The sequence below is a fragment of the Lasiosphaeria miniovina genome (assembly GCF_030549165.1).
Source record: "Lasiosphaeria miniovina strain SMH2392-1A chromosome Unknown B0T26scaffold_5, whole genome shotgun sequence".
NCBI lineage: Eukaryota > Fungi > Ascomycota > Sordariomycetes > Sordariales > Lasiosphaeriaceae > Lasiosphaeria > Lasiosphaeria miniovina.
In genome coordinates, this window is record NW_026848224.1 from 3012014 (window position 1) to 3035712 (window position 23699).

The 23699-nt window shown below is 56.0% G+C and overlaps 8 protein-coding genes across 8 annotated transcripts; 4 read left to right on the plus strand and 4 right to left on the minus strand.

Moving 5' to 3' along the window:
- Positions 1–333: 333 nt before the first annotated feature.
- Positions 334–2313, minus strand: B0T26DRAFT_716992 (ketopantoate reductase PanE/ApbA-domain-containing protein). The gene is made up of 3 exons (XM_060442306.1): positions 1721–2313; positions 993–1654; positions 334–775 (listed from the first exon to the last, which is right to left on the minus strand). The coding sequence occupies exons 1-3, from the start codon at positions 2040–2042 to the stop codon at positions 566–568; spliced, it is 1194 nt and encodes a 397-aa protein (XP_060294613.1). The 5' UTR covers positions 2043–2313; the 3' UTR covers positions 334–565.
- A 2651-nt stretch (positions 2314–4964) lies between these two features.
- Positions 4965–7543, minus strand: B0T26DRAFT_677641 (uncharacterized protein; the record flags this gene model as incomplete). Its single annotated transcript, XM_060440127.1, has 5 exons — positions 4965–5219; positions 5252–5528; positions 5599–7194; positions 7271–7401; positions 7502–7543. 5 exons carry the CDS (start codon positions 7541–7543, stop codon positions 4965–4967), a joined length of 2301 nt encoding a protein of 766 aa, XP_060294614.1.
- Positions 7544–7621: 78 nt separating this feature from the next.
- B0T26DRAFT_716999 (uncharacterized protein) lies at positions 7622–9386 on the plus strand. The gene is made up of 4 exons (XM_060442307.1): positions 7622–8220; positions 8277–8515; positions 8597–8946; positions 9025–9386. Exons 1-4 carry the CDS (start codon positions 8116–8118, stop codon positions 9276–9278), a joined length of 948 nt encoding a protein of 315 aa, XP_060294615.1. The 5' UTR covers positions 7622–8115; the 3' UTR covers positions 9279–9386.
- Positions 9387–10272: 886 nt separating this feature from the next.
- B0T26DRAFT_742064 (uncharacterized protein) lies at positions 10273–11058 on the plus strand (the record flags this gene model as incomplete). Its single annotated transcript, XM_060444057.1, has 1 exon — positions 10273–11058. One exon carries the CDS (start codon positions 10273–10275, stop codon positions 11056–11058), a length of 786 nt encoding a protein of 261 aa, XP_060294616.1.
- A 322-nt stretch (positions 11059–11380) lies between these two features.
- On the minus strand, positions 11381–12914 carry B0T26DRAFT_360973 (uncharacterized protein). Its single transcript, XM_060434603.1, has one exon. It carries the CDS (start codon positions 12758–12760, stop codon positions 11702–11704), a length of 1059 nt encoding a protein of 352 aa, XP_060294617.1. The 5' UTR covers positions 12761–12914; the 3' UTR covers positions 11381–11701.
- A 2641-nt stretch (positions 12915–15555) lies between these two features.
- B0T26DRAFT_717011 (Skp1 family, dimerization domain-containing protein) lies at positions 15556–16630 on the minus strand. The gene has a single exon (XM_060442308.1). The coding sequence runs from the start codon at positions 16346–16348 to the stop codon at positions 15716–15718; it is 633 nt and encodes a 210-aa protein (XP_060294618.1). The 5' UTR covers positions 16349–16630; the 3' UTR covers positions 15556–15715.
- Positions 16631–18975: 2345 nt separating this feature from the next.
- Positions 18976–20830, plus strand: B0T26DRAFT_717021 (uncharacterized protein). Its single transcript, XM_060442309.1, has 3 exons — positions 18976–19376; positions 19430–19596; positions 19663–20830. Exons 1-3 carry the CDS (start codon positions 19159–19161, stop codon positions 20514–20516), a joined length of 1239 nt encoding a protein of 412 aa, XP_060294619.1. The 5' UTR covers positions 18976–19158; the 3' UTR covers positions 20517–20830.
- An 882-nt stretch (positions 20831–21712) lies between these two features.
- On the plus strand, positions 21713–23101 carry B0T26DRAFT_612124 (uncharacterized protein; the record flags this gene model as incomplete). Its single annotated transcript, XM_060435914.1, has 4 exons — positions 21713–21851; positions 21938–22046; positions 22157–22635; positions 22773–23101. Coding segments are annotated over 4 exons (1056 nt in total), but the record flags the coding sequence as incomplete, so codon positions are not given.
- Positions 23102–23699: the final 598 nt, after the last annotated feature.

The following is a 23699-nucleotide window of genomic DNA, read 5'->3' on the forward strand; positions in this document are numbered from 1 at the left end:
TAGGGATAGCCCTGTTACCGATTAGGCCAAATCCCGGACTCGCACAAGTTCCCAATACGTACTCCGTACGGATAGAGAGTCTGTTTAAAGAGGCGTGAACCATTTCCCTTCTTGCATTTTCATAATGCTCTGAAGCTTGACCGGCCTCATTCCGCTGAAGAAGTTAAAACGTTGAGACTCTAGAGTATCGTAATCTCTTCTGTCCTCGCTAACAATTAGTCTGTTCAGATCAACTTACCTCGGTATTCTCATATTTGATTCTGTAATATTCATGCTTTGGGGGCAGTTTCAAGTAATCATAATTACATGCACCTTCAATTCAACAAGACCAAACCCAGACAAGGAAGACAGACAAGTCCTCTCTGTAAAAATCAATGATGCCGGAGCATCATGGCAGTGTATTTCTAAGCCTGAATGGCATCCCCTGTCTATCTGTGCACTATACTCCAAGGTATTTACGTCAACGCCACAAGGACAACGCCACAATTCTCTCTTTTAGTCCATTAGTGTGATTATTCCCGTCGCATCCTGAATCCTAGGGCGCTCCGATAAACCTGACGACTGCTCATGTGACGACTCTCGGGTGCTTGGTCCCGTACTTCAGACTCGGGTCGCTCTTCAGCGGCACCCGGACAAGCCCCTTTGCCTCCTTGGTCTGCCACTGCAGTCCCTTGAGCAGTTCGTAGATGACTTTGAGCGTTGGCGTAGGGACGCCCGCCCGCTCGGCCTCGCGAAGAGGCTCTCCCGCGATATTCTCAAACTCGATGTAGTTGCCCTGCGAGGACGAGGGGAGGAAATGTTAGCGTCTCAGTCTCGTAAGGTTGGCGGGAAGTGAAATTAAGCTGTGTTTTCTATTTCATCTCGAGTGGAATGCTAGTGTAAAAAATGAGATAGGTGAGAACATATACGAGGGAGCCCCCTCCTTAAGAAGACGAAACGAAATATTCGTGAGAGAACTACTCTTAGACCCCAGTAGATAGAAAACGACATACCTTTTCCATGTCCTGGAGCATACTGGGCTTGAAGAATGCCTCAAAGGTGTCGATGGTGATCATTCTCTCAATCAGCTCCTCGGGCAGATCGACGCCGCCGGCGGCCTTGGCCGTGGCACGAATCTCGTGCATGACGGGGCGGATCAAGCTGTCGATGACGTGCTCCGAGACACGCATGCGTGACGTGTCCATGCGCAGGATGGTGGCGACCGTGTTGTACGACGAGTTGTAGAGCAGTTTGCGCCAGCGCCAGAACCGCACGTCAGGCTCGAGCACGCAGTCGACCCCCGCGCACGAGTACGCGTTGACGAACTGCTTGGCCGCCGCCTCGGACGCGCTCGCGGGGATGTTGGGGTTAATGAACGGCCCGACGACTAGCGTGTCGTGGTCGTCGTGCTTGATGGTCCCGAGCGGGCCCTCGGTCGCCCCGATGAAGGAGATGCCCGAGACGACGGGGTTTTGAGGGAATGCAGCGATGACTGGCTTCTCAATGTTCAGCCCGTTCTGCAGCAGCGTGATGGCCGTGTGGCCGGGAGTCACGGCCGGCGCAATGATTTCGGCCACGGTCGGGCTCACGTCGGCGATGTTCTTGGTGGTGACGACGACATAGTCGTATGGCTGGAGATCTTTCTCCTGGGCCACGTTTGGGACGCTGTTGCGGACTTTGGGCTTGGCGTGTGAGATTCAATGTGTGTGGTCCAGGTCGCGACCGGTGTGGGCTCACTCACTCTGCGATGGTCTCCAATTTCGGATTTCTCCGTGATCCAGAGAGTTAATCTGAAATCCGGCATCGTGAACAGCAGCAAAGTTTGACCGCAAGACGGCAGTCACGCTCGCTTTGCCGCTCTTTTCCAGGGCATAGGCCGCCATGGTGCCCACACCGCCAGACCCTACAATCAAGACATTGGCTTTCGCCGAGGCCAAGGAGCCCATGCTGCGCGAGTAAGGTGCGGATAGGCAGGATATCGCCAAATAAAGGTTTGAGGGTAGATTGCTCCTTCTGATATTGGAAGGGGGTCGTGTTCGTAGGTGCCAGAAACAAGCGGCCATGGTGAAGAGGGAGGCGCAACCGGCGCCTCGCGCGGGGCGGTGAACTTTATAACTGTCGTCAATTATCGACTTGCAGGACCCACGACGTCATCCGATGATCTTGATAACGGTTTGATTCACCAACGTGGCGGACGCAAGTTCAGACGAGATGATCTGTGCAGTCGGCGGCTGATTGCTAGCGGTTTTCGAAAATTAGAGTCATGTTTGTCCCGTTCCTGTCCCGATTTTGGCGGCGCGGAGTCGCCAACCATCTCACCTTTTGCTCACTGACCCTAACCCTTATCAGCCAGCTTCAAGCATGGGGCACATAACGGTGGTAAAAACTTACCACGGTGCGTAAAAGACCAATGAGTAAATCAATGTGGGGTTCTCGACCCACCTCATTATTATCATCGTCCCTCTTTCCATATCGTGAAAGAAACTGGGCCTTGCAACCTCGTCTCCTCATAGGCTCATGCCTGCCACGCGGTCCAATTTGAGCTCCAGACACCAGGGCTGGGGTTTGATTGGTGGCGAGGGGGATAAGAACCCGGGCTCTCGGTGCACACACATTGCATGCCCATTTCATCGATGGTAATTACCTACTTGTTGAACACGCGTACAATTCAGCTTGCGAATCGCTTCACGGACAGTTGAAATGCCCACCTGGGACAGTTTTCAGCTAATTAAATAAATAAAACCACACAGCCTGGCCAGCAGGTTCTCTCAAACCCCCGAAACCCAGTTCCTAGAATGACCCCTGAAATAAAGAGTGACGACCGCCTCGAGAATTCCTTATGATAGGGACATCCTACTCCATTTTTCCTATCAACACGCACCCAAATTTTGTGGGTTCTCGCTCTTTGCTCCTTTTCCGAAAGCCCAAGAGGAAGAACCGGAGTCTGCCCTCTTTCTTCTCAGTCCCCCTAAGTTCGTGCGATAGTTTTATGTATTCCGCCGTCATCCGGTGGGACCCCGAATGTCGTCGCTGTTCTTTTATTTTTCATCTTGGTCCAGTTGTCGAGCTTCCGGGCTGATTAGGTACCGGTTGATCCGGGAGCCGTGTCGGGGAAAACTGAGAAGGGCTTGACTCCCTTAGACTTCTCTTTCCTTGCTCCATCTTTTACTCCTCTGGACCACCCGGCAACACTGATGGAAGCATCGCCAAGATTTTCTTTGTTGGCCGAGGTCAGGGGCAGCGGTTTGTGGATTATCTGGATCTTGACCACATCCCAGCCGGCCTCTCTTTTCTTTCCCCATCTATGAGCAAGTTCGTGGAGACAATCTATATAGTGTTGCTCGCTGGTGATTTCCACAGTTTCCTTGTCGGTTACCTCGTTAACTCTCATCCATATTGAATAATGGTCCTTGTGGAAATCTACTGGTTTCCAAAATTTCGAGGGTTTAGAAGACTCTGAGGTATCAGAAACGGGCCTAGGGGGACCGGTATTGATCATGCTCTTTAGCATCTAGAGACATTGGGGAACAAATTAATACAAGGATGGATAAAATCAAGTCGAAAAGGTCATGGACATACCTCCAAGGTATGTACATCTTTCACGGCCAAAAATAAATTTTGGTTCATATGCTCTGCACAGTCCTCTTTTCTAATCCTCACCACTTGTTGGCTCTTTGATAGATCGATGTCGGCCACCACAATCTGTTCTTTGGCACCACCCGCGCTTGAACCCGGCGCAGTCCTGTTGACTGATGCCATGGTAGTTACCTAATTAGACCTTGAATGGCTTGGATTTGCTTTCTGCGGCGTCTATCTGGTCTTCGGTCGAAGACAATGCAAAGCTCGCTGAAAGGCTTGGGGAGAGGCACGCGGGAGCTTCGGTTCCGATGAGGGCTTATGGTGGGTGATGTGGTGCGAGCCATGATTTGGACGGCTGTGTGTTGGCATAAATAAACAAACCAAAGGTTGCACTACTGAACATAATACCAACAACAGCGACCTAGTGCCGACCACCTTTGAAACCTCCAACCCAGGAGACCAGGCGCCGCGTTAACGATACGCGCGGCAAAGCTAGTAGTTGGAACCAACCCCGGCTAGACGGAGCGTCTCCGTACCAGGTATATTGTATGAGCCGGGGCAGTGGACTACTGGAGGACTTGATTTGTGTTACCGTAGCCAGGCTACAGGGCTACCAACCATCACACAGGCCTGCAGTGGCGGCCAGGATTCAGTCCCATTTGTTTGGGAGCTAATCGCGCCCCAACCAACCGAACTAGGGGCGCGCGATCGTTTTTTGGTTAGGTATCTCTTAACCTGCGGAAGATGACATGCATGTTTCCCCCCTGACGAGCTAAAATCCTTGTGTACTAAAAAAGAAATGGGTCGAGGTACATTCAGAGTACATACAAACGCCGCTAAAGTTTTCGTACTCCGAAGGGACCCCCCATCCTTGCCATCCTGGCTTGACGTGTGAGATTTTATCAACATAATGACCCTGTCGGGTACCTTGGAAGTCATCGACTATACCTAAACAGGCGATGTCATCTTCCGCGCGACCCAACCAACTGCACCACACCTCCAGAAAATCCAGGGGGTGATATTATTTACTGCCTTTGGTTCACTTCCCTCACTACCCTTCTTTTCTAGTTTCCATGTTGCATCTCTCTCCGAACATCTCATTCACCTTCTCTCCCCCCTAACCCTGTCTCAACTTTCAAATGATAAACTTCAAGTATGCTCTAGCTTTTCGGTGCATTGAAGCGCCGTTCAGGGAGCAAGGGGGCCAGGGCCGGGTGGTTCATTCGCCCGGCCAACCTCGAAGCCACACAGGAGCGCCAACACAGCATGCGTCTGCCACGCTCGCCCTGCCTCGCAGAAGCCATTTGACACGACAAAACAAGACCTGGATTGCTCTCGTTGCCTCTGACCTGCCAAACTCCCCCAGCCCGAACCCAAAGTCATCAGTCGTTCCACACGTCAACTTTTTATTTCTGCTCGGAGGAGAACCCATACGTCCCAGGACGAAACAGCTTCGGCACGAACCGTCCTCCTACCTGGCTATCCTCTGCCGGAAGCTCGAGGATGCTGCAGAGCATCTCGACGACGCCCACCTCGCTGCTCACCACGTCGCCCAGCAGGTCTTGGGTCAGGCACATGGGGTTGAGGCAGCGGCTCATCGCCACCAGGAAGGTCTGGTTTCTCGCACGAGTCAACGGCCAGATCTCTCCCAGACGCAGCTCCTATGAAATGAATGTATCTGAGCACTACTCACCTTGAACTTGAACTTGGACGGCAGGTCATGTTGCTGCACGCCAGGGCGTTGGGGTTGCGCCGCGGCAGTGATCGCCTCGGCAGCGAGACCCGCCAACTTCGCGCAGCCGCGGAGCAGGTTCCCGAAGTCGACCTTTTCGCTGCGCGCCCAGTCGTCGATGAACTTGGCGAACGCGGCGAGCAGGGTGCCGTCGGCCTTGGCCTCTGCCGTCTTTGGCGACTCGACGACGCTCTTCGCGAGTATAAACGCCGCCGCGATGGGATAGCGGAGCACGCGCCTGCGCAGGTTTGCAATCAGCAACAGCAACAGTGCCGGTGATGAAGGCAGGGCATGAGAACATCACTTACCAAAAGTCCAACAGCAGCCGCGGGGGCGTGCCATGCAGCACCAGGCGGATGGTGTCTCGTGCAGCTTCCTCGCCCTTGAGCCGCGACAGCGCGAGCTCAGGGTAGAAAGTCGGCGCCTTGGCGAACACACCCATGCCCTCGTGGCGCCCCGCAGCCCAGTGTACAGCGGCGACATTGCTATAGTACACCAGGTACATGATGGCGGCGGGGCTGTCGAGGGCGATATCCTCCGGCCGCTGGGCAAGACGCAGCCGAGCTGGGAGCTGCGCCTCCCAATCCGCGAGCGCCAGGTCGAGCTGCGCGATCTCGCGGAGCAGGTCGGTGTCGGCCAGGCTGCGCACCGCCCAGCTTGAGTACAGCCGCGTTGCGATCTGCGACTGGATCATGGCCAGCTTGGCGCGCCGCCTGAACAGGCCGACTGTTCCCACTCCCGCCCCGTCGGCAGAACTACCGCCCTGCACGGGCACTAGCGGAGATATGTGGTCGCTGACGCCCTCTTCAGGCAGGTCAAGGATAGGGTCCTGGTTGTCGAGGCTCAGCGCCTGCGGAACGCCGCAGCTGGAGCTGAGCTCCACGTCAAGGATGTACGCGACCCAGAACAGGCGGCCGACGCACGGGGTAGCGGCGGCGTTGTCGCTTTGCTTCTCCGCGCTTCCGCCACGCTGCTCCCGCAGCCGCTGGGAGACGCTTCTGCCGGCGTCCATGAGATGCAGCATCCTGGCGGCCGTGGACAGCAGCAGGGCGGTCAGCTGGGTGGCGGCCCAGTGGCGGGTGAAGAGGGCCATGGCGAGGATAGCGGCGACGGGCGTGACGTCACTGCCTCTGCCGCTGCCGCGGGCCAGCAGCTCTGGGAATGCGGCAAAGGCGTTCTTGAAGAAGGCCCACGAGAAGACGCAGATGTCCTGGAAGTAGCAGTTGACCGTCTTGAGGGGCGGCGCGGCGGCGTAGACGGCGTTCACCAGGCAGGTCCAGGCGGCGGGCTGCTGCGCGGGCCAGCCGCCGCCCGGGTGCTGCTGCGTCGTGGCGTGCAGGCACGACAGGAACTGCGCGGTATTGAGGAGTGGGAACTCGGCGAACATGGCCTCGATGACGTGCTCCACGATGGAGGTGAACGGCTCCCGCGGGGAGATTGCTCCGGGCGCTGCTGTCGACTGCAGCTTCTGCATCAGCTGGAATGGCTCGCTCTCGTGGACGGGATGCGATATGAGCTTGAATTTCTCGGCAGGCGTGACTGAGACTGGCTCCTGCGCCTGGATGCTGTCGGCAGCCCCTGCTTTGTTGCCTGGTTGCTGCTGAGCTGGTGCAGGGGCTGTCTCAAAGTCCAAGTCCACAGGCCCTGGCTGCCAGACCATCCCTGGGCTTGGGTTGGTTATTGAAGAGGGCTCGCACTGTTCGCGGGGCTCTGGTTGCGAAACTGGGTACCCAATATCGACTCGATCTGCAGAGGCCTGGACTGTAGGCGGCGACAACGGGCCGCTGAGTGGAATTGACGGGGGCGGCGCCGGCTGGTCCTCCAGGCTTTGCGACCGCTCGGGGCGCTGGATCAGAGATTCCATCCTGGCCAGCCTTTCCTCGAGAGCCTTCATGTGCTCTTTACTAAGGGCTCAAGTTAGTAATTATTGCGATTAAGTAGACAGGAATTTTATTGAAATAAAGTCGATAGATTAATTACCTTCTCCCTGGACCGCGCCTCCTCGGAGCCCCTTTGTGTTGGATGCATTGCACGCCGCGAGCGGTGCAAGCAGAGCACGACGGCGTGTTGCCATCACATCGTGTCTTCTTCTCCTGGCAGGTTAAACACGCCTGTGGTGAGGTTGAGGTTCAAGCCGGGCCAGTCAGCAGACACTCGCTTGGCGTGTTAATCCCTGCCAAGGACTCGAGGGTTAGGGAACCTCGAACGTACCTGGGCAATGCGATTCCGCTCCGGTCGCTTTTTCGGCTGCATAACTCATCCGGCGCCACGCGTCTCGCGCGATCTATATAGTTCCGGGCTCTGGGGAGTACGAGTATGGTACGCAGATTGAGAGGTTCCATGCACTGGGGGCAATTGCTCGTGTTTTGTTTTGGTTGCTTAACAAATGGATTGTGTCCGGGAGCAAATTGCTTCCAGGCCTGCTGAGCTATGGCGCTACCTTTTGTGGGGATTTTAGCGGTCTAGTTGGTAGCCAATCGGATGCAAATTGCTTCCGGTTGTTGGCTGCCGCTTCCACCAACAGCCCAAACTACGCTCGTTCAAGCTACTAGGGAGTACCCTATTTCTAGTTTACCTAGCTAAGTTCTTTGTTGGTCTTTCCTGGAATCCTTGACTAACTGTCTTTCATTTTTTTTATTTTATTTTTTTATTTTATTTTTATTTTCTTTTCTTTTCTTTTTTTCGGTATAAAGCAGGCTTCAAGCCCACCACCTTTCTCTGGTAGTTCCCGAACTTCAGTCTCCTTAACTAGTTCACACACAACATCGTATTTCACCCCCGAGACAAAGGATCTTTCTCTCTTACAGTCCACAACATCTCATACAATGGCTATTGTCGCTGTTGCAGGCGGGACGGGCAATATTGGCCGCGCCATCGTCGAAGCTTTGGTTGCTACTGGAAAGCACAAAGTCAAAATCCTCGCACGCAAGGTCTGGGCCATGTTCGAGAGCCTCCTCGTTGATTTGACGCTAACGAGCCATTTTAGCCTAACGCTGAAGTCGAGGCTCGGGTTGGCGTGCCTGTTATCGTAGTCGACTACGACAATGTTCCGGGTTTGACCAAGATCCTCGAGGACAACAAGATCGACACAGTCATCTCGACCATCACCATGATTCCCATGGACGGCAGCTCCCCCAAAGAGATCCAGCTCATCCAGGCAGCCGACGCATCCAAGACCACCAAGAGATTGATCTCCAGCGACTGGGCTGCTCCAGCCCCTTCTGAGTGAGTACCAACGCAAATACTCCGTATGCCCCCGAGTGAGACGAGGAATTTATGCCGACCTCACACTGTGTAATTCAACAGTAACGTCGGCTCGCTCCCTTCAGTCATCAACAGGCTGGCTGCAGAGAAGGAGCTCGCCAAGGTTTCCAATCTTGAGACGACGCACATCGTCAACGGCTACTTCCTCGACTTTTTCACGTCGCCCGTCGTCAAGTCTTATCTGCAGCAAAGGACATTTTTCATCGACATACCCAACAATGTCGCCGCCATCCCAGGTAGCGGCGACGTCTCCGTCGTCTTCACTCACTCGGCCGACATTGCAAAGTTCACTGCCGCCATCCTCGACCTCGAGAAGTGGGACCCTGTGAGCTATGTCATTGGCGACAGGGTTACTCTGAACGAGTTCCTCCGCTATGCCGAGGCGGCTAAAGGTAAGCCCGCCCGCCCTGCCTCACTACTTCACGAGTATGGTAAGAAGATAACTAACACGTCACTCGGCAACGCTGAAGGAGTCAAGTTCGACGTCACCTACGATTCAGTCGAGACGTTGAAGACGGGCGTCGTAACGGAGCTTCCCTCGTACCTGCCAATGTACCCCTTCTTCCCGAAGCCGGCCATGCTGGGGTTCCTAGCCACCTTTGGCCAGTGGTTTGAGGCAGGCGTGTTCGACATCAAGCCGGAGCGAACCCTCAACCACCAGTTCCCGCACATCAAGACCGGGAAGGTCAAGGACCTCCTCGAGCAGGCCTGGAAGACAACATGAGGGTCTGGAGGAGACCGAGTCTCTTATGCCGCGGTGAGTATCTAGCTAGAATTTGGAGTTGAAATTACCATGACGATGAGCAAACATAGAGATGAATTTGAGTAAAGTGAAAAGTGCACGCTGTGATATTATTTATGCCCCCTGCCGGTAGTCACTCACTGCACGGTACAGTTTCGGTGAGACCAGCGGCACAACGGGACCAAATTGCCAACAACAAGAAACGCCAATATTAGACCTAGTAGCAACGGCGGGGACGGGGTTCCCACTGAGCCACAGAAAAACAATGGTTTGAGGTCCGCTGGGTTCAGCCAATAGTATATTAGTCAAAACCAAGATCAACGGGGACTATCCCGTGCCGCTCATGTACACTACCAACGCCGCGTATTCACAACTATTAGTCAGTTCCCTTAAATAGAGTCGCTGTTCTTGATAACACGCTTAGCTATTAGTTGAGTGGCGGTGATATTATCCGGGCGGCGAGTTCACCCGGCACGAGACCAGCGTCAGCGACCGCCGTCAGCTCTCATATTAAATGCACCCAGCAGACGACGTGTATACTCCGAGGCAAGACCAGACATTTCAGTGCGAGCCGTAAGTGACAGGCTGTAAAAGGTGGTAACGCTCTTCTGTCGGTAACGAGTTCCGAGTTCGTATTAACGACAAGAAATCTACACTGCTGACCGGTTGCATGATGGCAGCGTGAGAAAGCTGACATAAAGCAGCCATCGCCGGCGGGGCACGACTGAGGATCGGCAGATAATACGAGAACTGGCACGAGACACCTTTTTTCGGTCTGGTCTGTCTTCACTGGATCACGAGATATAAATAGCAGACGACAGTTCGGTTTTGTGGCGTCCTGTTGCGACAAGCTACAGCAGAGCAGAGCAGCTCAGAGCACACCCGCCTCAGACCCAAACCCACCTCAGACCCAAACCCAGACTCACACAAGCACCTCTTTACACACAAGACCACCCAAACCCCCCAAATCTGCGCAATGCTTCCCCTGCTCCCCCTCCTCGTCTCAACCACAGCCATAACAGGCCTCGCCTTAGCTGCAACAACAGCAACAGCAACAGCAACAGCGAGCAATGACCCCGGTTGCATCCCGCGCAGCTCCGGCTCGCTGGGCTTCCGGCTCGTAGTCAACGTAACCGACCCATCCAAAGACCTAACCCCAGCAGTGCACGGGCGAATGTTCGGACTGGCACACATCGGGCCGGCGCAGAACCGGGCCATAGCATCCGCAGGCGGCATCAACAACGGACCCATCTTCTTCCAGAACGGCACGTCCGCCGACGCGGTATTCGAGCGGACGGGGGTTCTAACCGACGGCGGCGGCGGGGACGGGCCGTCGCGCTTCCCCGAGGCGCTGCAGTACGTGACGGACCAGAACGACACTGACGAGGAGGGCGCGGGCGTCTACGTGCTCGCGGGCGGGGCGGGGACGGGCGAGCGGCTGACGCGGCTGACACAGCCGTACTCGTACTTGACGATTCTGGGGGACGCTGCCGTGGTGTCGAACTTCGTCGTGTGTCCCGGAACGATCCCGTACTACGGCAACGCGACGAAGTTTGCGCTTGTCAACTGGGTGCAGGCGACGCGCGACGCCACGGGCACGCACGTTGTGGTGCCCGACGGCTGCGTCGCGGTCAACCTCGTCCCGCAGTGCGCGTCCCTGGAGGCGCTGCCTGACGGCGCGCCGTACACGCACGACTTTGTGCAGGAGGTGCGCTGCTACGACGACGTGCTGGCTGTTGACTGGAGCAAGTACCCGTACTAGACGAGACTTGTATAGGGGGTGTTTCTGTGGGGGAAAATGAGCCTCAGGGGAATACCTGATAGTTAGGAGTTACTTGCGGAGTGGTTGGTGCCGTAAAGGGGCCTAGGCATTATATACTCGCGCTCAGTGTGAACTGGGGGACAGTAGTGACAGGGAGCTTGAGGCTCCATCAATATACTAGCGGTAAATACAAGATAAACGTTTGGTATACAAGACCAAGTGCCGACCTACAAGGCTCGGCATCATCGGGACGGTTGCGATGCAAAGCAGAAATACCCTGCCACTGCCGACGCGTAGGCCCGCGATGCTCATGGTCCATCCCTCTTCACTGCTGTCATGTTCCTTTCAGACATTGAACCCTAGATGCCCCGGCATTTAGCCGCCATTCTCGATGGGCCATTCTCGATGACGGGTGAAGTGAAATAGCACGTATCCTTCCTCCCAGTGGTTCGGCATTCCCGCAGAGCCTCAGTCCCCAGTCCTTGGACCGTCTCTTTTCAGTTCCACAATCATAGTACACTCAGCTCAACGTTTGAGAACTCCCAAAGCCAGGGAGACGACAAAAAGACAATAATAAATGAGAATATTAGTCAGTAGGCAGTTAGTTTTACACAGCGTAGTAGCCATTGCGCGTAGCGTAATGTCACCTGGAATGCTCCTTGTCGGGAAGCTCGTATTTTTGTGGCGTGGGGGAACGAAGAACAACGCTGCCGCCGTCCATCTCTGCCTTTGGGGGCAGGCCGGCAATGGGCGGCGGAGGCGCTGGCCAAGTGGATGTGGCGGCAGACACGGGGCCCCAGGCCTGCCAAGCGGACTCGGTGGGCGAGGGGGGACCCAGGGTGGTGTCGATGGCTCCAAACGAGGCCATCTGTCGGTGGCGGAAGTCGTGGCGCGACGGCCGGCGGCGGCGGTCTGATAATGTCGACCCCTTGCGCACCAGGAAGACACCAAGTATCACCAGAACCAGGAGTAGCGGCAATCCCACGCCAAAGCCCACGCCCAGTCCCACTTTTACGGGATCCGGCCCGCTGCGTTCGTCAGGCGCCGGGAATGTTGGAGCGGAGACGGCGGTGGTTGCAGCACTAGTTTGCGATGTTGAACTTCCGGTTGGTCTGGTTGCTCCATACATAGTCGTCGACCCAGTGGTTGTCGCCGAGGCCGGCGTTCCTATGACGGTGCCTGCGGCGACTTTAAACCATGACGACGGCTTGCAGCATGATTGTGTTGACGGGCCCGCGCTGCAGCAGTACTGCACAGAAGTGCCATTGAAGCTCCCGTCACAAGGGAGGAGCACGACTACATCTGAGTCTTTCATTGTGTTGAAGAGGTCTAATGGGCCAAGGTTAGCAGCTGTTGTGCAGATCAAGGCCTGGCTAGCACAGGAGAACAAACCCGTGCTGGGCGAACAGGGCCTATTGCATGGCGAGCCCCAATTCTTGTCAGTGCAGCCTTGCTGCGTCATGAGGTTCTGACGCTCGGAGCTGAGGCAGAGGCCATTGGAGAGGCAGACGTCGCCTTTCTGGCAGCAGCCGACAGTGCCAGACGTTGTGCCCCCCGAGAAGCACGGCAATAGGTTATTGTCTTGGTTGCCAAAGGTGTTGAAGCAGGTGGCATCTGCTCCTCGGACTCCTGGCACCAAGAACCCGAGCCCGACGAGGGCGGCGACTAGCGCAGCCGCGGGCGGCGTCGACCTCATGATCATGGTCGAGATTATCGGGATGGCCAGCCGATCGCCCGGACCCGGGTCGGTCAAGTCGACGGATATCTATTGGGCGAGGCTTGTGTAATGGTCGGCGGATATTGACCGATAATTATAGCACTCGCCTCGACCCGGCTGGCGAGTTCGGTAGTGGAGAGCCGAAAATAAAGCACTCGCTAGATTGATGGAGAGAAGAAGGTGAGCAAGAGAAGAAGAAAAGAGAAAGGAAGAAGTCAGGTTAGACACAGGCACAGCATAGTCCACACACACGCTGGTCCCGTCTCCCGCTCGTGGTGGGGGCCTCGTTCAATATGAGTGCGGCACAGGCAGCAACAAGCGGCCAACTTCGGCCCCCGTCTCTTGTCAACAACCCCGACACGACCAATCCCCGGCGCCCCCCGCCCGGATGCCGCTATTCACCCACTAGTTTCTGTCTTGTTCAAGCGCGCCGCCGCAAGCTCACAGATGCAATGTCCGAAACGAGGAAAGCCGGAAGCACCTCAGTAGCAATGGGAGAGACCTCGGTTATGTGCACTGGGCGTTGTGCGGTCCCGAATAGTCGGCACTCTCTTATTACGTATCTAAGATGTACGCGGGACGGTGTGCCCCTTTCCCGCACCGTGGAGGCGCTGCAGGAGTGAGGCCGAGCTAGCGAACACGGAGAAGGCCACGGTTTGACTGGTCCCCGAGTACGGCATGGCCAGGGCGGAGAAGAACTAAGGCGAGGCATCTGGCAGGCAAATTAATTAGCATCCGCCCTGTTCATTTCCTCTCGCCTTCTGTTCTCGTCGTAACAAATCTCGTCTTACCAAAGCCCGTCGGAAGAGAAGAAGCCAGAAGGAGAAAAGAACCCTGATGTGTTAGCAGGTTGGCTCCCAATGCAGCAGCTGGTAAGACTGAGAATGCTACGGTGAAAGGCGTGAGGTGACGCTGTGCCACAATCACAGTCGCGATGAGGGGAGATCCCCCCCGAGCTTGTTTTTTGGACGAACCGGCCAGCTCGCCACAGGCGGAGAATCCAGGGCATTTTGCTGCTGCTTTGGGCGTCTGGCGCCCGTTCTCGTTCCGCGGGTCTTGCGCCTCAGCAGCTAGCGTTGGCTGTGCCGCTCGCCGCGCCGCAGACGGGCATCGCCAGGAGGGGTAATGCCGCAGTGCTCACCCGCCCGCGATTAGAAGCGCACCCACGAACAAGCAAGAGGCAGGCACAGAGGCGAGTAAAAAAGGTAAAAGAGCAGGGTTCAAGCCCGCGTTTCAACCGTGCAGGTACGGGACAGCCATGATGGCAGAAGGTGTGGCGAACTTAAAAGAAATCGTAGGAAACGAAACAAAAAGAGGGGAAGCCTGGACCAGAGGGGAAACCCTGGACCGCCCGCTCCTCCCATCGATCCTTCCCACTTTCTTTTTCTGACGATGTGCGCGGGACCTGTTCAAACCAGGAACGACTTCCCAATTGAGATTACGTGCGTATCATCGTCCCATCAGCACGTCCCCGCGCAATGTCGAGCCCTCTTCCAATTCGTTCAGTGGAAGAGGGACCCTTCCGGCAGGCTTTCTCTCCAGGCACTGGCAGGCAGCGGGATCGATCCCCTCGGCTGTCCGCTGCACGTTCCTGAAGACGGCCCCGACCGGCGGCCGGCGCTTCGGTGGTGGAGATAAGATAGCGTGCCCCTTTCCCCCACGCCGCCTCCATGCGATTGGAACCTGAATGAAATCAATTTGCGTGTCCGTCCGGGGCCGCCTTCCCCCGCGGCCTCGTGCCCGCCGCCTCCCAGGTAAGGTATGCGTCCCAGGTTCTCCGTATGCAGACAATTAAAACACTGACTCCCGATCCTTCCAAATACGTTGCATCTTTGGATGGTGAGGAGGACAATTAATCTGCCGATCGCAACCGTGCCCGGGTTGCCTTTACTGTGGTTTACTCGCCGAAATTGCCAATGGAACCAACCACCATTCGGGCGGGCGCCTTGGTAACAGCCAGGGGCCCTGAAACCCCCGCATTCTTAAGACCAGCTTCACCACCACCACCCCCGCACTTCCCGGCTCCTTGCTTGCTGGTTTTGTTGCTGCCTACGAACGGACTGCCCACTCAGTAATGTCGGAATCTGATCATACTTTGCAATGCTCGATATCCGAAAGGCCGGGCCCTCTGGCGGGACGAGCCCCTGCCTTCCGAAACGGACAGCCTCGACCACAGCCACAATCGCAGCCACAGCCACGAGCAGAGTCCAGAGGTGACGTGATTTTCACAGAGAATAACGACAGGTTGAACTGCTCCGTTACTCATGCGCTCTTATCCAATTCAGCCCCTGTTGAAATCGAGGTCGGTGATCATTCGGGTCACTCAACCAAGCCTCTTGCAAAGTGCAGATGCCCGGCCTATTAATCTCAGTCGGGACTGAGGTAATCAACACAAAAGTTTACGTTGACATGAAAATGGAATTTCTCGACTTTCGAGTTCGTTTTTGATAAACTTCCCTTTTACTAATTGAGTAGTATAAACCAAATAGAGTAAGTAATATGCTGAGAAGTAAAACAGTTTCGTATTTTGACATTGAGATCTCCTCCTTTCAGGCCTCTTCCAGTCTATCGCAGGTGGCAAATCAGTATTGTCTTTGCGAGAATTCACCATAATTATACGTGCAGTTGAGAAATCGCAATACATTCTATGCAAGCACATTTCATAGTCGTTGTCGTTCAAATGTTATCAACTCTTGAAATTTAAAAGATTGTTTTTAGTTTACATTTTATTTCTGTATCTCGCTCTTTCTGTATCTCGCTCTTTCTGTATCTCGCTCTTTCTGTATCTCGCTCTTTCTGTATCTTGCTCTATTCATGACACAAATGTGTCTAAGTCAGCTGTCTAGATGGAATATGGGGACCACTTACCTAGAAGTAACAAGCCAAAACAGGAAGAAAGGAATAGAGAGGGAAGAGGGAGGAGGGAGGGGGTGGCAACACTTATTGCCACTGCTCAGAAGTCCAGTCGCAGTGGGGCAGAGCCCAGCCCTCAGTGCGGCGCAGCTCGTCCTCCTCCTCGGGGGTGAAGTCGTTGACGATGCCGAACAGGTCGCGGATTTGCTCCGTGGTCTTGCCCTTGATCATATTGGCGACCGTCTGGCTGGCGATGTTGACGAGGCGCTGAATGTCGAGGTAGTTGGCCGCAATCAGAATGTCGAAGACCTCGTCGGTGGGCACCTCGAAGAACTGAACGTCCCACGGCGTCAGCGTCTTGAGCTTCTCGGCGACCAGAGTGCGCTCCTGCGAGCTGAGAGCCTTGTTCACGGCGTCCTCATCCATGCCAAGGCCGGTCGGGGGCTGGCGGTTCTGAGGGTTTCCCAGGAACTCCTTGACCTGCTCCGTGGCGCGAGCGACGTCGCCCGAGTGGATCATGAGCCAGCTGATGATGCGGCTGAGAGTGTGGTCGCTGATGTTTCCCGTCAGTGGAATGGTGTCGACAAAGCTTGCGTCTTCAAAGTCGCTGATCAGGTCCTTGAGGATTCCACTCTGCATGGCATCCTGGTAGGTGATCGTGAAAACCTTTCCATCACGGTCATCATCAACGTTCTTGACGCGAATATGAGTGGGTGCCATTGTAAGTGGCTGTAGGTTTTGGGGTGCTTCCTAGAGGAGGCTGATGGGATGTTAGGACACTCGAGAGAAGGCTGATTAGAGGATGTTGATCACAGAAAGTTGCTCGAAGCGTGGTCAGGGATACAATATTCGGCGGGATATACTGGACTTTTAATATCCTGTATTTTCCCACTTGTATTTTCCCACTTGTTAAGGGGTTCATGTTGGAGTTTTACCTTCGTCAAAGCCGAGGACAATGTCCTTGTTATTCTGTAGTCGTCACAAAATAGCACATGAGTGAGATCGCTTTGTTACAGCTCGCACAAAGCAAATTGCATACAGTCATCATTAACTTTCACGCCGAGAAGACTACATATAGCCGTGAGTGGCGAGCTTGCACCAAGATCACTGACAAAGAATAAAGATACGACAGAGGTAGCCCCCTGATTCATTCCTTAACACTGGCGACTCTTTGTCCTTGCGCCTCAACTAACAACCGGATCAGGCCAGAGACGAACAACAACCCAAAGGTACTGATTCTTGATCAAGCTCAAATTACCTAACAAGCCAGGTGTAGTCATAGTACCCTGGTGAACTGTGTCCTGTGACAGGTACACCCTATTGAGATAGACTCATCTGAGGCTGACTGGGCTTTCCGTCAAAGTGTTGAACCTTGATAAGCATATTTAATTATAACCTGTCCGTCAATGACTAGTTGAAGAACAATAAATGGCAAAAGACCCCTAAAACCAGCTCCATAACTAACGCTGTAATGTACATGAGACCAAAGGGTGTCAGACAGACCCGGCCTTGACGTGGGTGAACAACATGATGCCAACTAAGAATTGAATCTCATATAGTAATTAATTAGATGTGCACCCAACTACCTCACACCTATCAATCGCATGTACTTGAATTACAATTGCTGTTCCGCAAGTACGGTCCCCTAAGGTAGATAACGCCGAGGACGCACTGCGGAAGCTGCAGCAGCAATTGCCAAGCTGACAAGTCCACGATTCAATTATTCCACCTAGTTAGCTGAACAAGACATTGGGGCTGGATTGTGGACATACTGGCGGGGGCAGTCATTGCCAAACTCCAGCACCTGTGGTTCGGTAGAACTGCCCTGAACCAACCTGGGCACGCTGTGGGTTGAAGACGATGGCGGGGGCGGGGGTGGGGTTCGCAAAGATTGGCGGCGGGCGATCGCTCGGCTGAATGGGATTACCCCTCGTCCTGGCGCAGATCTCCCGCCCAATGGAATTAATTGCGCAGGCCACGCTTGGGCCTCCGCTCGGGCGTGCCACGAATGAGTACGACAAGATTTAGTGTCGAAGCCGTCCGAAATCTGCTCCACGCGCGCCCGCGTCCGTGCAGAATGTGTCCAAGGCCAGAACAAGACAAGTTGGCGGCGCTACTGTACGAATCTGTGTTGAAGCCCTGAACTAGTGGCACTCCGAGATCCGAGCGGCGCAGCCGGCCTCGAGCCCAAAGCCACGTGCGACCGCGAGTCCGGACTACCAAGTCGATAGCTTCGCAATGCATCCGTTCCTGGCAGGCTTGCCTTCACTCGGGTCGCCATCGCCAGCCGGCTTTGTTTTCACGGCGACACTCGGCCAATCGCGTGGCCGTGTGGGCGATGAGCCCCTGCCTGCCCGTCCCGCTTCAGCAGACTCCAGCACTCCTCTGATGCTACGCCCATCTTGGCCGTGGCAACCCTCGACCTCGTCCCGCCACCTCTGTCACGCACCCATGGCTTCTCATAGGCTGGCGCGTGCGCATTGACATTGATGACAGACGGCAGCGACGGAGGTTCTACGCAATGATGGCTCCGCGTTGATAGCGGCAGTTCGCTCGGGCCATTGCAAATCGGCAGGAAAAAAGAAGACTGTGGGACGGAGGGGTCGAAGCCTCGGCAGACCCGTGCTCAGAAAACAGACAAGAGACGAGAGCAAAAAGTGCTTAGAGAGAAGAGACGAGGGCAAAAAGTGCTTGGTGACAAAGGTGCAGGTGCGAGACAAGAAGAGATGAACAAGCCGCCGGCAGAAAATGACAGCTGAGCAGGTCGGCGCGCCGGGAGCCCGGTAATGCCCTTCTCCAGGTTAGTGAATTATACTCCGTACTGTCAGTAATCTAGCATCTGCCGGCCACGCCTCGGCTCATTGCATGAAGAAGAAACAAGCCTCGTCCAATCTGGTCCCCACCGATCCGCGCCCCGCCGCACACCAACAGCCATGCCGCTGGCGACCAACGACCCCAAGGGCAACAAGGCGAGCCGACTGCATGCAGCGGCAGCAGCAGCTTTGGGGGCCCATAGCGCAGGTCCAAGCAAGCCAGATTGCAGCGCGCTGGTTCTGGGGTGGAGGTGTGGTGCACGTTTCACTCGTCGAGAACATGGCAAACGTGTCGAGTGACACTTCCGACTTCCCGTCCCATCTACTGTCAGGCTTTTCGTTGGCGTGCTGTGCCATGGCCTGTCAGGTGGTGAATCTGTCTGAGCTGCCACGGTTCTCGGCGAACCACAATTCGGGGCGGGCCGACACATATCAAGGGCCCTTCGCCTCTTCCCGCCCCTTGAGCCTTCTTTTCCTTTCCTTTTCTTTTCTCCTTCTCAAACACGGGAAACTGCCATATACCCATGCGGACAACAGAGTCGAGGCCGAGGTCACCATATCGGACACTTGGTGTCTAGTCACGACTGCCACATCCCACGATGCGCTTCCCAACCCTCCACTTCCCCACGTGGGCGTTGTGGTACAAGAAGCCAGAGTACCGCGACTTCAGGGACTATGCCAACACGGTCAGCTCCGGCAAGCGGACCATGAGCCCGGATGGCCGCAAGACTGCCATTCCGAGCCGGCTCAGGCTTGACCGGATCCTCGCCAACAAGACATGTACGCTCGCCTTCCCGTACGGATAGACCCTGGACTGGCTGTCCCGATGCTGACATGCGTGGCTCGTCATCAGGTAGCCCTATGTCCCTCTACGACTTCTACATGTACCTAAAGTACATCGAATTCTCGGCAGAGAACCTCGAGTTCTACATGTGGTATGTTTGCTATCGTGTTTGCGAGAACCGACAAGGGCTAAAATGCAGTTCAGGTACAAGAACTACGAGTCGAGCTACGCCAAGGGCCTCACCGTCATCTACGAGAAGGACTATGGATCCGTCTCCAGCATGGCTGAGAGCACCTCGTCGGTTGCCGAAATCAAGCCCGAGAACGCTCTGTCGTCCATCGACGAGGACGAAGAGGCCGACCCGGAAATCGGTAAACTGGCCTCCCTAACGCGACCAAACTCTTGCACACAATACTGACCCCACGCCCGCCACACAGCCAGAGAGACCCTCGCGCGCATCTCGCAGCTCATCTCGGCCGATGCGCTGTGCTCGTCCAAGTCCAAGTGCGGCCCGGTCATGGTGCCGGCCAACTTCGCCACGGGGGGCAGCGACGACGAGTCGCCCGACGAGGCGCTGCGCAGCCTCAAGCTGCTCAACCCGGGCCCCGTCAGCCGGGCCGAGATCGACACGGTCATCGAGCTGTTCCTGCTGCCGGGCGCCGAGAAGGAGCTCAACATCCCGCCGGCGATGCGGCAGCAGGCCATCGCGGACCTGGCCACGTCGTCGCACCCGGCCGCGCTCAAGCCCGTGGCCGACCACGTGTACGGCCTGCTGCGCAACTGCTCGCACCGCAACTTTGTGCGCCTCGGCGTCGGCAACGGCACCTTCGAGACCATCTGCGTGGCTACCGTGCTGGGCGTGTGCAACATGGTCGGCGGCTTCCTCGTGGTGCTCAGCCGCGCCTTCGTGCCCTTCCGCGGCGCCCACACGCGCTGGGAGGCCTTCGCCGCCTGGCCGCTGTGGTGGCTAGGCCTGAGCCTGATCCTGTCGGGTCTGAGGGGGAGCTGCTTCTTCCTGCTGCTCTTCTCGCGCCGCCAGCGCCTGCCGTGGGAGCGCTTCGATGACTCCGCCTCAGTCCTCTCCAACAGCCCCGGCAGCCGCCTGCTCAAGGCCATCTCGCGCCTCATGATCTTCGACCGCCGCCTGCGCGTCAAGGAGACGCACCTGCGCCGCCTGCAGCGCAAGATCGTCCTGCAGAGCCTGCTCGGCGGCAGCATCTTCGCCACCGCCTGCGTGCTGGTGTTCATCTTCCTGCCCGTGTGGCGAGAGACGGTCGACCAGCGCCATTGATTGGACTCGAAAGCCTGTTCAATGTATTTTGTCTTTGTTGAAATTTTCAGTTTTAACTCCTGTCGCTTGAGGTCGATTTGCCCTTCCCTTCTCTCTTCTTCTTTCTAGCCACTCACTCGCTACATTAGATGGCCGGTCATGTGAAGCCGCGATGCTGATGATGATGCCTTGGTCTTTTGGATTGGATGATGACGATCAACGCGCACACCGAGACGGATGTATGTATGATAATTATTGGACTATGATACCACCTGGCGTATGGTGCCCGGTCACTACTACTATTACATGCAATCAAAGACTTGAGTCTACATATATAATTTGGTACCTGCTCATCCCCACAAATGCGGTAACGTCTAGAGGTGAGTTCTTGTCAAGCTCTTTCCCCCTTTGACTTTCGACTTTTCTATTACATTTGATTTTGAAGCGGACCGTATTCACGATCCAACCGGGTAGCGGCGAGGCATGTATCACATGCACAGTAAGTACGCGAATAGCACAGCAACAGCAACAACCTAGGAACAGGTATAAACACGACGGGCGATGCGGGGCCGCCCCCTCCCTTTCTGAGCGGGAGCGTTTTAATTAGCCTGCAATCAACCTACACGACATACCAGGGCCTACCTACCCACCTAAGCGGTATGTCGGATTCCTCTCTACCGGCTGTTCGGAGTCGCATTCCCCAAGCCAAGCCAAGTTCCTAGGCCCATTTCTATTTTCGCGGACGCCGCACAGCCTCCCTCCGCGGTCCTCCATTCGGACGGCCCACCTCGACCCCGATCCGCCAATCGTCTTACACGCCGCCGCGGAACCTCGCCAGCGAACGCCTAGGCTGACGGCCCGGTATTAGGGACTAGGGACTAGGCAAGGTAGGGGTGCAGTTACCTACGTCCTACCTACCACGCTGGCCCTAGCACGGCAGGTGTTTTAATATACTAGAAGTAGTAGACGGCCACTGTGTGTGAGAGTGTGTGTTTTTTTTCCATCTCCAATGGATCGCGTCGTTCTTTGACAGCAGCAGCAGTAATTACCATTCCCAACATCTCCGTCGCTCTGCCTGTCTCTCTCTCTCTCTCTCTCATCCTTGGCACGCCCCACCCCTGTTTGCGGCGCGATAAGATTCCGAAATCAGAATGGGACGATCTCCAGTGGCTGCTGCAGGAGGACGACGAGGACCAGCAGCAGCTGTCTTGGCACTGCTGGTGTCTGTCGCGGCGGCTCCCGCGCTCGCTGCCGAGACCGCGGTGGAGCTGTACCGCCAGTGCGGCGGCATTGGCTACACGGGCCCGCCCACCTGCGCGACCGGCGCCACCTGCATGGCGTGGAACGACTGGTACCGTCAGTGCTTTTCTCGCCGCCCTCACCCCCTTTTGACGGGCAATGACGACGGACTGCGATGTTTGACACGCCTGTGATATCAATAGACCAGTGTATCCCGGGAATGGCGGCCCCGGTGACAACGCCGACGGCGACGCCGACGAGCTCGGTGCCCGCGCCCAGCGCCACCCCCGGCGTCAAATACCTCATCACCTTGTGAGTCCGTGTCCGTGCCGTGTCGTGCCGAGAGCTGGTTCAGCCTCTTTCCACACAACACAACCAAAAAATAAAAAAATATTGACTTCCCCCTTTCCACTGATCCGCAGCGGCGACTCGTACTCGCAGACGGGCTTCAACGTGACCCTGACGAAGCCGTCAGTAGGGAACCCGCTCGGCAACCCGCCGCTGCCGGGGTGGACGGCGAGCGGGGGGCTAAACTGGGTGGGGTTCCTTGCGTCGCAGCACAACACGCCATCCTCCACCATCCTGTCGTACAACTTCGCGTACGGCGGCGCGACGACCAACGCGACGCTGGTGACGCCGTGGAAGCCCGACGTGCTGAGCCTGGTCGACCAGGTGGCGCTGTTCAGCGGCAGCATCGGCGCGGTGCCGCGGCCGGCGTACGCGCCGTGGGCGGCCGCCGACACGCTCGTCGGCGTGTGGATTGGCGTCAACGATGTCGGCAACTCGTGGTGGCTCGCTAACTACACTACCATTGTCGACCAGATCATGGACACGTACTTTGGCCAGCTGCAGATCGTCTACGACGCCGGCGCGCGCAACTTTGCGCTGCTGAGCGTTCCGCGTGCGTTTTCTTACCCCCTTTCTCCCCTTTCTCCCCTTTCTTCCCCTTCTGTGTGCTTCTGCTCACCTGGTTTGCAATGACACGACACGAGAAAGGATAGGTTGTAAAATGCTGACCATGCTGCGTGGTGTCACCAGCAATCAACAAGACGCCGTCGGTGCTACTACAGACGGCCGAGGCGCAGGCGGCCGAGGCGGTGGCCATCGGACAGTACAACGACGCGGTGGCGGCGCGGCTAGCAGCATTTAAAAGCAAGAACAGCGGCGTGCGCGCCGTCGTCGTCGACACAGCCGTGCCGTTCAACACGGCGCTCGCGGCGCCCACGGCGTACGGCGCGCCCAACGCCACGTGCTACAACGGCGACGGCGTCTCGTGCCTCTGGTTCAACGACTACCACCCGGGCGTGGCCATCAACCGGCTCGTGGCCAACGCTGTGGCCGACGCTTGGAAGGGCACCCTCTTTTGAGTGTTCCTCGTGGTGCTGCGGCTGGTGTTAGGTTTGTGGGGTGGTATAAAATGGGCGACGGCAGGAGGCGTGCGTATCGTGTAAATAGCTGGCTGGGAACGTCTTCCGGAAGGGAAAGGCGGCATTAGGATCTGCTGTAGATACAAGTCAGTTCAGAGGTATCGAAACTTGCCAACTGTGCTCCGGATATGAGGCAAGTTCGCCACCTAATGTACTCTGAGAACCTGACCTTGATCTCGAAGAGCTCTGACGAAGCTACTCCTCGTCTCTGGCATTGACACAACTGCCTTGCAATTTGAACCACAGGTTTCTCAAAGCTCAAGGTCTCACCGACAGAAGAAGCAACCACATCCAGCCAGAACATTTCTCAATGGCTAGAAAGTCAATGTCCCCTGCAACGGACTAGCCGAAGCCCGCCGAAGTCCGGAACCAAGGACTACTGTAGATCGCGAAGGCCGCGTAATCCCTTAACCGCCAGAGTGAGGACGGTGTCACTGAGGCATATAGAGAGCGTCTGGCTGCACAATGGCCTATTGGCGAGCCGGATTTGAGTGTTTACTTCAATATATCAAGACGTTCTTCCGTCCCATGTTTCCCC